The 16,249-nt window shown below is 42.1% G+C and overlaps 2 protein-coding genes across 3 annotated transcripts in view; one reads left to right on the forward strand and one right to left on the reverse strand.

Annotated features, from left to right (window-relative positions):
- The window catches only part of PDZRN3 (PDZ domain containing ring finger 3), a 240,068-nt gene that overhangs the window by 95,516 nt on the left and 128,303 nt on the right, over window positions 1-16,249 (forward strand). The window lies entirely within an intron of this gene.
- LOC131509896 (thymosin beta-10-like) lies at window positions 5,328-5,562 on the reverse strand. Its single transcript, XM_058726213.1, has one exon. It carries the CDS (start codon window positions 5,485-5,487, stop codon window positions 5,353-5,355), a length of 135 nt encoding a protein of 44 aa, XP_058582196.1. The 5' UTR covers window positions 5,488-5,562; the 3' UTR covers window positions 5,328-5,352.

A 16,249-nucleotide genomic window follows, 5' to 3' on the forward strand; every position in this document is an offset into this window, starting at 1 on the left:
TTTTTACAAGATCACTTTGATTACTTTGCTTTTTTTTTATTCTCAAGGAACCAAGAATACCTTGGTTTTTACAAAAATGTGAATATGTTGGCATTGATATTGGGGTTATTCATGTTAATAAGTAGTTCTCAACTAGCATCCATGTTGGTGAAGGATTTCATATGTAAACCGATACATAATCGTAATTTTGTCATTTGGTGGTGGTCGTATGTAACCACTTAATTTTTATTGCATAAGTATTGAGTCATAAAAAGCGTCTACCCTGTGCTCAGTAAAAGAACTAGACCTTTCTAGACATCTTTGTCATCATTGTTCTAGCATTTCACTGTTGACTTCAGGCTGATGGGGAGCACGGTTGAACAAGACTACTGCAGGGAGGGCATAATTTGACTCCCGAAGTGGAAAGAGAATCTGTGTTTTGTGGCTTCGCAGTAAGCTTCTGTAGTGGTTATCACAAGTTTCAGGAATTAAGTAAATGGCTAAGAAGTAAAATCATGCTAATAATGTCGCCGGTGTTGACAGCAAACATTGACAGAGGGCTCACCTGTGGCACCCCTTGCTCTGAGGGTTTGCTGTGCATTAATTCATTTAATTTTCCCAGCAACTTTATGAGGAAGGTATTCTTCCTCCCCCCTGTTTACAAGTGAGGAACCTGAGGCACCGACTGATGACGTGACTGGCCCCAAGTAGGGCATTTAGTGAAGTGGCACAGAATTTAGACCTTCCTGTCTCGTTGATGTTCTTAATTCCTGTGCCTGCTTTTCAGAAGAGCTGGGGAAAACAAAGACACACAAAAAAACATTCCTTTCTGCCTGTTCATTAATTCAGTGGCCTGAACAGCTGGCTCTTGAGGCATTATAGCTCTGTCGGGAAATTCATAGACACTTTCTCGGATGGTGCACTGAAACACTTGTATGAAACTCTTCATAAAGTGTGCTCTACTTTCCTGTTGCCTTCAAGAGCATTGAGTGAGTGTAATTCACATCTTTGGAGATGACTGTGAATCTCCAAGAAGGACGGTGACTGTTACTGTCCTGCTCTTTAGAAGGAATTACTGTGTCACTTTTTTTTTTTTTTTTTCAAACTCCCAGCATGTACTTGGGAGTTCACAGATCTGCAGGCTTTGGTTTCGTTGCAGTTTCTTTCATCTTCTCCCTACCGATGGGCGGTTAGCTATTGCTGGGTTTTTAGAGCACATCTCCCCCTTCCCTCTGTCTTCCCATTGTGTCTTTAATGTGCTGTGAGACGGGAGAGCACAGGAACTGGCTTACCAAAGAATGAAGGGATCACCAGGAAATAGACTGGGTTCCCTAAAGAAAGGCTAAGCCAGGCGCCATTTAGTGAATTCCTTGTTTCCTTTTCATGCTTCCTTTTCCTTCCCCTCCCGCTTTTCTTTGTTTCCCTTCTTTTTAAAGAATTAATGAGTTCATCAAGATGATCTAGTTACACCGCACGTGTTTCAAAAAAGATTTATTTTCCTTGCCGTCCCCTTGGGGATAAGCAGTGTCCTTACAGTTCCCTGTATCTTTGCTTTTTCCTGGAGCCCCTTGCTTAACGGAGTGGGTTGATAATGGAGTCAGTATCTGCTGGCTTGCATTGGAAATGGGTGATCTGGGCCGCATCAGGGTGCAGTGAGGCAGGGAGGGCACCAGAGACAGCGGTGCAAGTGACCAGGGGTACAGAGTAATCAGGAGGGGGGTGGGGACTGAGGGTAGTGAAGAGCATGTAGCACAGACCCCACAAGCCGTCTGCACCCCTGTGTCCAGGTCATCTGCCCTCAGTTCAGTTTTGTCTTAATGCGTCAGATAAGCAGATTGACGTGCCAGTGGTAAGGGGCAGAGGCAAAGGTCAGAACACTCCTACAGTCTCTGCCTAACAGGTTCTGAACAAGGAGTGGAACTCTGAGCAGCCCTTGGAGTCACATTTTTGAGGTTGCTGAGTTCAAGTTTAGTGGGATAATGAATGAAGCCCAGCTTATGAAGAAAGACAGGGTGTACAATGCTTTCTGACAGAAATGCTTAATTTTTATTTGCACTGGTGGACCTAAATCCCAAATCTTGGCTCCCCAGCCCTAGCCATGGGAACATAAAACAAAAGCCTCTTGAATATTTTTGAGTATATATTATTCTTGTCAGAGTTCTTTCGGTGAACATAGGTTGTTCACATTTTATCCCTCTTTGTGTGAGATGTTTCTTGCAAGGTTTTAAAACAACCCCTATTAGATAGAAGGAACATACTTGAAGATCATAAAAACCATTTATGAAAAGCCCACAGCTAACATCATCCTCAATGGGGAAAAACTGAGAGCTTTTTCCCTGAGATCAGGAACATGACAGGGATGTCCACTCTCACCGCTGTTGTTTAACATAGTGTTGGAAGTTCTAGCATCAGCAATCAGACAACAAAAGGAAATCGAAGGCATCAAAATTGGCAAAGATGAAGTTAAGCTTTCACTTTTTGCAGATGACATGATATTATACATGGAAAATCCGATAGACTCCACCAGAAGTCTGCTAGAACTGATACATGAATTTAGCAAAGTTGCAGGATACAAAATCAATGTACAGAAATCAGTTGCATTCTTACACACTAATAATGAAGCAACAGAAAGACAAAGAAACTGATCCCATTCACAATTGCACCAAGAAGCATAAAATACTTAGGAATAAATCTAACCAAAGATGTAAAAGATCTGTATGCTGAAAACTATAGAAAGCTTATGAAGGAAATTGAAGAAGATATAAAGAAATGGAAAAACATTCCGTGCTCATGGGTTGGAAGAATCAATATTGTCAAAATGTCAATACTACCCAAAGCTATCTACACATTCAATGCAATCCCAATCAAAATCGCACCAGCATTCTTCTCGAAACTAGAACAAGCAATCCTAAAATTCATATGGAACCACAGAAGGCCCCGAATAGCCAAAGTAATTTTGAAGAAGAAGACCAAAGCAGGAGGCATCACAATCCCAGACTTTAGCCTCTACTACAAAGCTGTCATCATCAAGACAGCATGGTATTGGCACAAAAACAGACACATAGACCAATGGAATAGAATAGAAACCCCAGAACTAGACCCACAAACGTATGGCCAACTCATCTTTGACAAAGCAGGAAAGAACATCCAATGGAAAAAAAGACAGTCTCTTTAACAAATGGTGCTGGGAGAACTGGACAGCAACATGCAGAAGGTTGAAACTAGACCACTTTCTCACACCATTCACAAAAATAAACTCAAAATGGATAAAGGACCTGAATGTGAGACAGGGAACCATCAAAACCCTAGAGGAGAAAGCAGGAAAAAACCTCTCTGACCTCAGCCGTAGCAGTTTCTTACTTGACACATCCCCAAAGGCAAGGGAATTAAAAGCAAAAATGAACTACTGGGACCTTATGAAGATAAAAAGCTTCTGCACAGCAAAGGAAACAACCAACAAAACTAAAAGGCAACCAACGGAATGGGGAAAGATATTTGCAAATGACATATCGGACAAAGGGCTAGTATCCAAAATCTATAAAGAGCTCACCAAACTCCACACCCAAAAAACAAACAACCCAGTGAAGAAATGGGCAGAAAACATGAATAGACACTTCTCTGAAGAAGACATCCGGATGGCCTGCAGGCACATGAAAAGATGCTCAACGTCGCTCCTCATCAGGGAAATACAAATCAAAACCACACTCAGATATCACCTCACGCCAGTCAGAGTGGCCAAAATGAACAAATCAGGAGACTATAGATGCTGGCGAGGATGTGGAGAAACGGGAACCCTCTTGCACTGTTGGTGGGAATGCAAATTGGTACAGCCACTCTGGAAAACAGTGTGGAGGTTCCTCAAAAAATTAAAAATAGACCTACCCTATGACCCAGCAATAGCACTGCTAGGAATTTACCCAAGGGATACAGGAGTACTGATGCATAGGGGCACTTGAACCCCAATCTTTATAGCAGCACTCTCAACAATAGCCAAATTATGGAAACAGCCTAAATGTCCATCAACTGATGAATGGATAAAAAAAAAAATTGTGGTTTATATACACCATGGAGTACTACGTAGCAATGAGAAAGAATGAAATATGGCCCTTTGTAGCAACATGGATGGAACTAGAGAGTGTGATGCTAAGTGAAATAAGCCATACAGAGAAAAACAGATACCATATGGTTTCACTTTTATGTGGATCCTGAGAAACTTAACAGAAACCCATGGGGGAGGGGAAGGAAAAAAAAAAAAAAAGAGGTTAGAGTGGAAGAGAGCCAAAGCATAAGAGACTCTTAAAAACCGAGAACAAACTGAGGGTTGATGGGGGGTGGGAGGGAAGGGAGGGTGGGTGATGGGTATCGAGGAGGGCACCTTTTGGGATGAGCACTGGGTGTTGTATGGAAACGAATTTGACAATAAACTTCATATATTGAAAAATAAAAATAAAAAAAAAATAAAACAACCTCTATTAGCTGTTTGTGTAGAAAAGGTTCTTGAGGCTAAAAATACCCACTTTTCCTTGTGGCGGTCTGCCTTTCCCCTCCTCCTAAAGGCAGTGATGCACAGACCTCAGTGTTAAATTGCGTCAGATATAAAATATATTTTTAGTACCCGGTCCTCTGGGAAGGCATTCCTCATTCTGTTTCACTAGCCTTTAAGAATGGTTCCTTTTGTTACTTTGTTTTGATCCCCACTATATGGCACTGGTATAATACCAAGATAATTAATAATGCAGGCAGAAAGGGTGATGAATGATAATTAGCAGAATTTGGAATCCTCTCTATAACTTGATAATTGCGTGTAAAAGATGGTCAGCTTTCTGAGTTGTTATTTCCGACAGTATCCTCAAGAGTTCTCTCATCTTCCTTGGGCTGAATTGGGGCCACACTCTGTTTCTGTGGTATGGTTCTAACTTCAGGAGACCTGTACTGTGTATTTCATGATGTATCTAAATATTATTGATCATCACTTGCTGCTTGATCTGTTGGCTTTTACTCCCATTGAAATGTTTTTCTCTGGAGCGGTAGTCTTCAAACTCCTTAGCCAGCTTTCCTGACCTTTGGAAGGGAAGCCATTTAGCGTGACCTTCCTGGCACACCGTCTGAAAGCAGGACCGGGCGTTCATCGGATTAACCAGCTTTTTTTTTTTTTTTTTTTTTTTTTTTTTTTTTTTGCCACGGGGCAAACCGGAGAATTTGGCAGTCCGATTGGTGGCGGGTCCCCTCAGAGACCCACAGGCCGGTGGCGTCGGCACGGAGTGCCCGGGTTCACAGTGTAGCTTGTCGCTCGTGTCCATCTTGCAGGTGGCTCTTCTTCCTCCACGACTAGGGTGTCTCGAAGATAACGGGGGTGGGGAATCCTTTAGGCTCTTAGGAAATTTCGCTCCGCTTCTCCTGCTCACTGGTCTCTTTGGTCGGCAGGGTGTTCTTCTCCTGCGTCTCCGTTTTCTTCAGCTTGGCCTTATCGAAGCTGGCGATTTCCCCCATGTCTGGCTTGTCTGCCATTTTTTTAAAGCGATCCGTGGAATTCCGCCTCGAGCCTGGCGACTGGTGCTCCCACTCGCGTTGCTGCAGCAAGAGACCAGCATATTTTTAAACCAGCTGCTCAAGCATGCCTGTTTTTCTGGCAGGTCTAGGCCAGGAGGAATCCAAAGTGACTGACTGTGTCAGTCATAAGGAGTGATGTTGGCTGCAGCCTGTCTAGTTTGGGATGGGCAGCTCTGGACCTCACAGCCCTCTGCCCATTGACCTTGACGTTCATAGTTCTGAGTGATTTGTCCAGGTTTATTGTGTAAAAGATGTAAGCCAGTGAGCAAACCAACCTCATGAATGGAGCCTTACTCATCAGCTTACCATGGGGAAGAGTTACATGTTTTTTACATTTTTCCCAGTCTGAGTAAATAGGCTTTTATTTGCATCATTTGGTTTTTAGGTCACATGGTCTTTCTGTGTGGTCTGGGACGTGAGATGAAACACGACTTTTTAGGATTCCCCCTGTTTTCTTGGAACAGTGCTAGCCCCCCGTTGACTAGAGTTCTGGAAAATCAATCTTTCTAATAGTGGAAGTGGGCAAAGTCTTTAAATAATTAGTTGGACTACTGTAGATAGCTTAAAGAAAGACAGCCACTTCCCCTAAAAGAACTTAATTCATGAGTTTGAGAATTCTAAGAAGAGCTCAGAATGTATGATATTGGGGGGCGGGGCTAGATTTAGGAATTGGAAATGGCCAGGTTGGCAGTCAGATTCCAGTACAGATGGGATTTTTGGATTTTCATATTTCATATTTCATAAGGCAATTTAGAAACTTCCAGGGAGAATGGCCTCATATAGTATCTGCTATAAATCCAAGGACCTCAGCTTTCTAACTGCCCTATAATTTGAAAGCAAAATAGCTGTTTGTAATGGATTCCTTTCAAAATTTTTTTTTAATGTTTATTCATTTTTGAGAGACAGAGCAGAGACAGAGCATGAGTGGGGGAAGGGCAGAGAGAGAGAGAGAGACACAGAATGTGAAGCAGGCTCCAGTCTCTGAGCTGTCAGGACAGAGCCCGACACGGGGCTCAAACTCATGGACCATGAGATCATGACCTAAGCCGAAGTCGGATGCTTAACCGACTGAGCTACCCAGGCACCACTGTAATGGATGCTTAATTGATGAGATCCAGGATAAGTGTAGCTTATGTCCTTAAAAATCATTTACTGGTTCACATTCCCTGGAGAGAATGAGGAAGTAAATAACAGAAGCTACCTTTTTTTGAGGATCTACTTAATTCCAAGCCCTGTGGGAGATGTTCTCCATATATTGTTACCTCCTTTCATCTCTGTTATCCCTATTTCACAGATGGGAAAAGTTGAAGTTCAAAGGGTTTATGGGAGACAGTCCATATCACACCATATTCATAACTGAAGGAACATTGTCTCACGCCTATAGATCTGTTCTTGTTTACTTCGTTTCTGATCACGCTTGCCCTCAGCAGGTTGACGCAAAAACTATCAGGAGAGATGTACTGGAAATAATATCCTGAGTTGATTGCTGGTGGCCCTGGGTCTCAAAAATGGGACGTTTCTAGAGTTCTGTGAGACGTCAGAGAGGGCATCAGTCATCTCTCTAGTCCTTACCTGTGAAGTGGATGTAGGAACGCTTCATGGGTTGTGAGAGTACTCTGATACAATTATAGTAAAGTGTATTGATTTAGTTAGTATTTGTGCACATTATAGTATGACAGCTGTGCCTGGTACTAGGTAGGTATACAGTGGTAAATAATAACAGTGCTCTTTTATAAAGGGCTTATTGTGTGACAAAGGTCATTTTAAATCCTTTAGTGTCACATTTGATTTTAACCATCAAAAACATAAGGCTACATATTATTAACCCTTTCTTTACATAAGTTGAAGAAACCACTGCCCAGAGAAGTTCAGTAACTTGCTGAGGTCACACAGTTTGTGCATGATGGAGCTGGGATTGGGACCGAACAATCCACCTCTAAAACCTGCGTTTTAATCATGACATTGTAGTTGTCTGTGCTCTGCTGGCACAGGGTCCCTCCCGAAGCTCACAGTCGAGTGGGGCAAGGACAGAACATAAGCAACATAAAGAGCATAAAAGCAACACACTGTGCCAAGTGCTATGAAGGGAGGAGACAGGGTGGGGAGAGTGGGACAAGCAGGTGAAACTAAGTGAGGCCAGTGAATCTGATAAGGCTTCTCTGAGTGGGTGGCATTTGAGCTAAGACCTAGAAGAATGGCTGTTAGCCAGGTGACCACTGGGGAGCCGAGGACTTCAGCAGAGGGGACATGGTGGGTAAGCCTAGAGGTGGGAGAAATCTATATGCCAGCAGCTCCTATAAAGTAGCTGCCCCAAATGAGTGAACATGGGTCCTGGGAAAGAATACTTAGATCTTAAAAAACAACTCCCAATCAGTTGAAGATTCTGCAGCTGCCTCTGTGGCTTTAAGTGTTTTCTCTCTTTTATTACATGTGTTCAAATTTAGAAACATGAAAGAGATTTAGCCTTTTCATGAATGCCCATAACTGGCCACATTTCACAGTCCCCTCCCCTCTTCCAAATGTGGGAAAACAGAAGGAAGGAGAAGTTTTGAAGTTCTGCCTCCAAATATTTCCTTAGTGGTCTTTTATGGGGCTTGGTTCCTTAGAACCTGACATGTGTTCATAAAAAATGATGTTCCTCTGCCTTTATATACATTCTTTAAAAAAAAAAAAAGATATAACAGAGTCATAACTCTGAGCAAGGGAGTCCTCAAAAGAGCAGAGTAATTGTAAATGGTGAAGCACGCTATGCATAAAATTAATGAATGCTAATTTATTTGCTCTGCTCTTAACAAGAACAACATCAGGGAGACCACCAGAAATGTTTCCTGAAAACCTTTTTGTGAGTACCTACCCATGCCTTTTGATTCTGCCATTTCTTTTTTAAAAAAAGTACTGAAAATCACATATCTCTTGTGTCTCTGTGGTACTTTTTACCTCCTGAGCTACACCGGCTATTTTCCCAAAATGTAAAGTAGGATTATGTTCACTTTTAATTTGCATGCCTGGGTAACAATGTCACTAACCCTTGCTATCCCTTTATAAATCATAATTAATTAAACTAGGGCTTGCCAGTGAAAACATAACGCTCTAAATACAGATTTTGGTTCTGTGGCCCTGTCCAGGCCAAAAAAAAAAAAAAAAAAAAAATCCCTTTTATTAGAAATTGCTGATCTCAGATCAAAGCAGTATGAGAAGATCAAGTTCTCTTTCATTTTTAATGAAGGGGTTTTCTGATCTCCCAGGGCACACCTGACCACAGTGCAACCCGTGCAGGGAGCCTGCGAAGAGCGGCCTGTGTGGGTCACAACCTGCTTTCAGAGGTCTCTGCTTTTTCTGCACTTAATGTGTTTTGTGCAGCTAATTTGTTCATCCCATGGAACTTTAGATGTCCCTGTGATTTCCTTTAGGCTGCTAGCAGTAATAGGAATCACTGGAGTTTTCAAGCCTTTTTTAAAGACTGATTTTGGATACCTTTGGGAGAAAGGAGTTTTGTATTACAGGAACGTAAAATATGTATATGCTTCTACTTTTACTTAAATTCCCACTTTTTTTTTTTTTTTTTTTTAGGTCTGTCAGGCAGACTGTCTCCTAGTCTCCAAAATCCTTTGGTACGTTTGCAGCCTTGCCTCTAAAAAGGAATGGTAGTCTTCAGTCACCATGTCTCCCTTTGTCAGGGGTATAAATTAAATTATAAGTCAGCCCTTATAGTCTGAGATATTTCCCAAACACCATAATACAAGTTCACTGTGAACAGAAAGCTTTCAGGGAAGGGTGACCATGGCCTCTGGTATCTATCTGTGTGTAAGAAATATTTCACACTACTGAAACTATTCCTTCCTGATTTGTAAATCCAAAGAATCAGCTCCCAGGCTCCCAACTCCTTTTACAGAACACTTTGGATCCTTTGCCAGGGTCTCTGTGGATGTGCTCCCTGCCTGTTCATTTCCTGCTGCTTTTTGAAAGCCCCCTGCTTCGTTTCTGCCAGTTGCATCTGCTCTGGCCTAAATGAAAGCAGCTTCCAGAAAGCGCTGGCCAACATCGGAGCAATGGGAGGGCTGTGCGTCAGCCCGCTGTGAGATACCGAGGTTGAGGTTTGTTTGAAGCTCTTCCATCCCTGTAGTTAAGCCACCATATTTCTCTTTGGACCTTTAGGCAACTGTTCTGCCTTTGTGGTGGTGTTTTTCACTTATTTGAAGTGTTATGATCCATATTTTTTCATGACATTCCTTTGTGCCCCTCAGTAACATATTGTATCTTTCTGCAGAGAATTACTATGCATTTCTTTTGTTGTTTGACATTTTATGTGTGTGCATCTGTGTGTATATACATGTACATTGTGTGCATGTATGTATATATACATACGTGTACCTGTGTACATGTATATGTATACATACATATAGCTCTTCTAATCGGTAACTATTGAAATAGTTTTATAGCTTATTGTAAGCTTTTCTGAAGTAGCCTATCATGTTCTTTCTAGATAATGAGAATTGTTTCTCTTTCAAATATCTCTTAACCATTTATTGCTTTTTTTCTTGTCATATTTCATTGGCTAGAACATCTTTGTAAGAATCTAACATTTTATTCAGACACTCATCCTTAAGATATCAGTGAGTTCATAGTCAGCATTTATGTCCTAGCATAATAATTCAGCTTTCATCATTAGGTGTAAAAACCTGCAGTCTGATAGAAGTAATTAATTTTAAATTATTTTTTAATTTTATTTATTTTATTTTAGAGAGTGAAAGAGCAGGAGAGGGGTTGAGAGAGAGAGAGAGAGAGAGAATCTTAAGCACCCTGAGTGTGGAGCCTGATGCGGGGCTTGATACCACAACCCCAAGATCATGACCTGAGCCAAAATCAAGAGTTGGACGGTCAACCGACTGAGTCACCCAGGGACCCTTGAAGTAATTCATTTTAGGGTGGAAATATCAAAGAGCACATATCAAAATGAAACACTCCTCCAAAGACAGTGAAGAAAGTTTGATTAACGAGATGCTTACTGGATGTCAAGTACAAGCTTGAGAGGTAAAAATACGCTGTATTATCTGATTCTTAGAACAATCTTCTGATAAAGTCTTATAGTGCCCATTTTACTGCCAAGGAGACTGAAGCTTAGGAAGTAAATAACCTGTCAGACATTCTTATAAGCATAGTGATAAATGCAAGGTCTTGTGAGTCCAGAGTCTGCTTCTTTATACCACTAGGATGTTTTGATGTTTGTGCCCCACGGTAGGTTAAAACGTCTTTCATTTCCATGTCAATAATTGGAAAGTCTTAAAGGACTCTACTTGTTAGGAGGATTGTAGTCTGATAATTGCTTATCAACTAATTATCGTGATAAATCTCATGTTTATCTCCTGATTTAGTGTTTTGATATTAGGGGTCAGCAAACCTTTTCCATAAAGAATCAAAGAATAAAAATTTCACAGACCCCCCCCCCAGATGGCTCGGTTGGTTAAGTGTCCGGCTCTTGATTTAGGCTCAGGTCATGATCTGACGGTTTGTGGCTCGAACTCCGTGTTGGGCTCTGTGCTCACAGTGCAGAGTCTGCTTAGGATTCTTTCTCCCCCTTTCTCTGCCCTTCTCCTGCTCGTGTTCTCCCTGCCTCTCTCTCTCTTTCTCTCTCTCACGCACATACACTCTCTCTCAAACTAAATGAATAAACATTTTTTTTTAAAAAAAGAATAAAAAGTTGAGGCATTTAGACCATGCTATTTCTGTCACAGCTGCTCAACAGTACTGAGATAGCCCCAAAGCAGCTATTGATAATATAGAAATGACTGGGTGTGGATGTATTCCCATAAAACTTTATTGACGAACACAAACCTTTCAATTTCATATAATTTTTACACATCACAAAAATTTTCTCTAGTTATTGTAAACTCATAAACCGTACCCACACAGCCCACAGCCAAAGTTGACTCAGGGAGTTATATTCACTCAACCCTGCTTGACACACTGAAGTCTTAGAACTTCAGATAAATGGAGAGGTGTGCTGTTGACCAGCACTTAAATCATCCTTCCTGTGACACTGATTTTTTAAACATTTTTAAATTTTTTTTTTTTTTTGAGAAAGAGAGAGAGAGAGACAGAGACAGAGACAGAGCATGGGTGGGGGAGGGGCAGAGAGAGAGAGGGAAACAGAATCCAAAGCAGGCTCCAGGCTCCGAGCTGTCAGCACAGAGCCCGACGGGGGCTCGAACCCACGGACTACCGCAAGATCATGACCTGAGCTGAAGTCGGACGCTTAACCGACTGAGCCAGCCAGGTGCCCCCTGTGACATTGATTTGACAAATAGTTTTAGGGGCCGATTACTGCATGGCAGCCCCAGCTCGGGCAGTGAGAGTACAGAGATGATTGAGACAACCTTTGTTTTCAGAGAGTTGACAGTCTGGTTGGAGGGAAGGGTATCAGGGTGAAAGTGGTAAAAAGTAAACAACTGCAATACAACATGAAAAATACTTCAGACTTACAGCAAAGTATGTAATAGGATCATTGACTCTAACGAGCTTCTGGTCAATCTTGGGCTTTCTGGATTCTCAGACCCTCTAGAATTGCCTCCCTTCCTCCTCAGCGTCTTGTAGGGCATGAAGTTTTTTTGGAGAGACACAAGTTTTTAGGTCATGTGATGGCGTTCCTGATTCCACACTGCTATGCTGGAGACCATTCAGACACCACAGAGCGGCAAGCAAACCCAGCATCTTTTTAATCTGGTGCCATCTGCCCACCCACCCCTCCCAGACACACATTTGAGTCCTCTGAAGCTTGGCGAAGCTTCCTTCAGCCGATCTAAGTCTTCAAAAATGAGAATTAACAGGGAATGGAGGGGAGGGGTGTGCAGTGGCCCTAGAAGAGGTGTCCAGAAGCGTGACGTCTCACTTGAGGCTGTGCAGGGGTCGGGGGGGGGGGGCACCAGCAGTGCATGCACACGGACCAGTTTAAAGAGCCCACCAGCAGCAGAATGCTCCCCAGGGACAGAGTACATTGGCATTGTTTCCCTGTGCTTGTCTCCTCCTTTTTTTTTTCTCACTGATGTGTCTTGCTTGAATTAAATTCTTGACTCTTCCATGCCAATAGTTCTTTGGTTATGTTCTGGCTGTTTTTTTTACAGCCTCCTAGCTTTCAAACCAGGTGCATCCCACTTCTGCAGGGCCCAGTCCCTAGCACACTGCTTTTCCAGTGTTTGCACATTCCTCTCGACTGATCTTACCCTTACTTGGAATTTCATTACCATCTGGGCACTGATGGCTTTCAGATCAGTATCTCCAGCCAGACCGGTCCCCTGGCTTTGTGTTTCTTCCTCCAGCTGTCTTCTCAAAGAGCTCATCTCTTCCTCTGCAAGACCAAGTCTGCTTCCTCTGCTTCCATTTCCTTCCTTCTCTCTCTCTCTCTCTCTCTCTCTCTCTCTCTCTCTCTCTCTCTCTCTCTCCCCCCCCTCCCTCTCTCCCTCTCTCCCTCTCTCAATCTTTGTCTGTCACCTCTCTCTGTATTAAATGAACTTGCAAATCTTTGATGGTCTTTCTTTCTTCCCCCTGTTCATCTGCTAATCCAGACCTAAGTATCTCATAGTCTGAATTTGAGGTTTGGCTATAAGAACAACTTGTATTCTATTGACTCTGTCTCTCCTATCACTCTGGTGCTTATGATCCCTTCTCAGATACAAATCTGATCATGTATTCTCTCTGCATTAAACCCTCCTGTGGGTTTCCCACTGCTTTAAAAATTCCCAGGTTAGTGCACCACACTAACCTAGGAGATATCATTCTCATCATAGTCTGTGTGAATAGTGCCTCCTTCAGTTGTGCAGTGTATAGCCTAATCTGCTGTCCATGATGGTTCTGGCTCACAGAGCCCAGCATCATCTACTCTTGAACTTTTGACCCAGCGTGACATCCCTTACAGCTCTCTACCTAAACGCCAGTCCCACAGTTTCTGACTCAGTAGAGTTGGGCCTGAAAATATGTATTTCTATCAAGTTGCCAAGAGATGTGGTACTGCTGATCCAGGGACCACACTTTGAGAACCACTGGTACAGGCAGAGCTTGATAATGATGGAACTTGTTCTGTTGTAACATTTTACTCAAAGCCTCCAGGACATGTCTGCACGTTGGCTACCTAATCCAATTTTGTAAGAGCTAGAGGCACCTGCATTTTATAAAAAACAGTGAAATGATTGCATTTACTCATTTCTTAATAAAATGGAACTGCACAAATAGCACATGAGCACATTTTTCTTAAAAATCTTTGAAAAATTACAGATCTGCCCAAAGTCCCTTCCCCTCATCTCTGCCCCAGGTGTCTCTTACCAGTTGGTGTATATCCCGTTAGACTGCGTTCTGCATTTCCTGGTAGAATATACACTTACTGTGGTGGTCCCCCTCCCCCTACCTTGAATCATATAATAGCGGGCCTTCTGGTTTGCAACTTGCTGTTTTTCATTCAACAGTGTTGGACATTCCCTCTATTATGGTATATAGGGATTTTGCTGAATCTTGATAGCCTCTCACATCTGTGGCCTTTGTTTCCACCCTGCACTCTGCTCAGGGGTCCACACGACAGTCCAGTGCTGTCTGGTTTCTAACAGGGTTTGGCCACGGCGGGGTGGGGGTAGGAAGCAGGGGCTGTGCAGGATTTTGGGATGAGGAAGGAAATGGATTTGGGGGATTGTTTCTCACCCTCTGCCTGCGAGGTTATCTGAGGGCGGCTATGGATGTAGAGGGAAGCTTAGTGCACTCTTAAGACACAATCTGCACAACATGGGCCTTGACACGGTAACAGTCTGCTTGTGTTGGTCCTGCAGTCCTCCCCCCATACTCATGTTGGAAGTCAGCCCTGTTGGTGTTAATTATGCCATCTGTTTCCTTACTACAGAAGTATATACCTCACTCCTTTTGTATTAGGTATATGTGTGTAGTAAAATCTACGCAGAACATAAAATTGATTACCATATTCTCCTTTTCTTCCTGTTTTTTCTTTTTGATTATGGTAAAATTAGTGTAAAATACAGTGTACGTTTTAGGTGTGCAAAATTAATAATTTGACATTGGTAGTCATTACAATGTGATCACCTCCAGAACTCTTGTTACCATCTATCACCATACGTTTGGCCACCGTGGTTCATTCCACCCTGCTCCCAACCCCCTTCCCTCTTGGTAACCACTACTCTCTTCTTTGTGTCTGTGAGTTTGTTTCTTGTTTGTTTTGTTTTGTTCTTGTTTTAGATTTCACATAGAAGTGAAGTCATACTGTTTCTCTCTTTCCCTTCTAACTTCGCTTAACATTATATTATCAAGGTCGCTCCATGTTGTCACAGATGGCAAGATTTTATTCTTTTTTATCTTGGGAGTAATATTCCATTCATCTTTAGCCATTCCTCTGTCATTGGACATTTACAGAGGTTCCATATCTTGCCTACTATAGGCAGTGCTGCTATGAACATTGGGGTGCATGTATCTTTTTGAATTAATACTTCTGTATTTTTTGGATAAATATCCGAGAGTGGAATAGCTGGATCATATGGTAGTTTTATTCTTAATTTGTTGAGTGGTCTCCACAAACTGTTTTCCATAGTTGCTGTACCAATTTACATTCCCACCTACAGAGCACAGGGGTTCCCTTTTGTCCACATTCTCCCCAACACTTGTTATTTCTTATCTTTTGGATGATGGTCAGTCTAACCAATTTGGACTGATACCTCATTGTTGTTTCAATTTGCATCTCCCTAATAGTTACTGATTTCAGATAGCATTTCACGTGCCTGTTTGCAATCTGTAAGTTGTCGGAAAAATTTCTGTTCAGCTCCTTTGCCCATTTTTAAATTGGGTTATTTTGGGTCTTAAGTTGTATAAATTTCTTTTATAGTTTGGACATTAACCCTTTGTTGGATATGTAATATGCAAGTATCTTCTCTCATTCAGCAGGTTGCTTTTTGTTTTGATGATGGTTTCCTTTTGCTGGGCAGAAGCTTTTTAGATGTAGTCCTATTTGTTCATTTTTGCTTTTGTTTCCCTTGTCTTTGGAGTCAGATCCACAAAAACATCACTAAGATTAACGTCAGGGAGGGGTGCCTGGGTGACTCAGTCGGTTAAGAGGTCATGACTCAGGTCATGATTTCACAGTTACCTGGGTTCGAGCCCCGCATTGCGTTCTCTGCTGTCAGTGCTGAGCCTGCTTTGGATCCTGTCTCCCATTCTCTTTGCCCCTTCTGTGCTCGCACATGCTCTCTCTCTCTCAAAAATAAACATTTTTGAAAATTTTTAAAAAAGATGTCAAGGAGCCTACTGCCTATGTTTTCTTTTCAGGAATTGTCTGGTTTCAGGTCTTAAATTCAAGCCTTTAATCCATGTTGACTTAACTTTTATGTGTGGTGTAAGATAGTGGTCTAGTCTCATTCTTTTGCATGTGGTTGTCCAGTTTTCCCAGCACCATTTATTGAAGAAACTATCCTTTTTCTGTTTATTCCTTTGATATAAATTGTGTATGTGTAGCTAAATTATTTCCGGGCTCTCTATTCTGTCCCATTGATCTGTGTGTCTTTTTATGCCAGTACTGTACTGTTTTGATTACTATAGCTTTGTAATATAGTTTGAGGTCAGGGCACAGGATACCTCCAGCTTTGTTCTTTCTTAAGATTTCTTTGGTTATTTAGGATCTTTTGTGGTTTCACACAAATTTTAAGATTTTTCTAGTTCTGTCAAAATGCCATTGGAGGGC

Source organism: Neofelis nebulosa, chromosome 4 (genome assembly GCF_028018385.1).
Source record: "Neofelis nebulosa isolate mNeoNeb1 chromosome 4, mNeoNeb1.pri, whole genome shotgun sequence".
Classification (NCBI taxonomy): domain Eukaryota; kingdom Metazoa; phylum Chordata; class Mammalia; order Carnivora; family Felidae; genus Neofelis; species Neofelis nebulosa.

Bases quoted from the DNA above. Each gene is read 5' to 3' on its own strand.
- LOC131509896 (XM_058726213.1), bottom strand. From the start codon at position 5,487: ATGGCAGACAAGCCAGACATGGGGGAAATCGCCAGCTTCGATAAGGCC.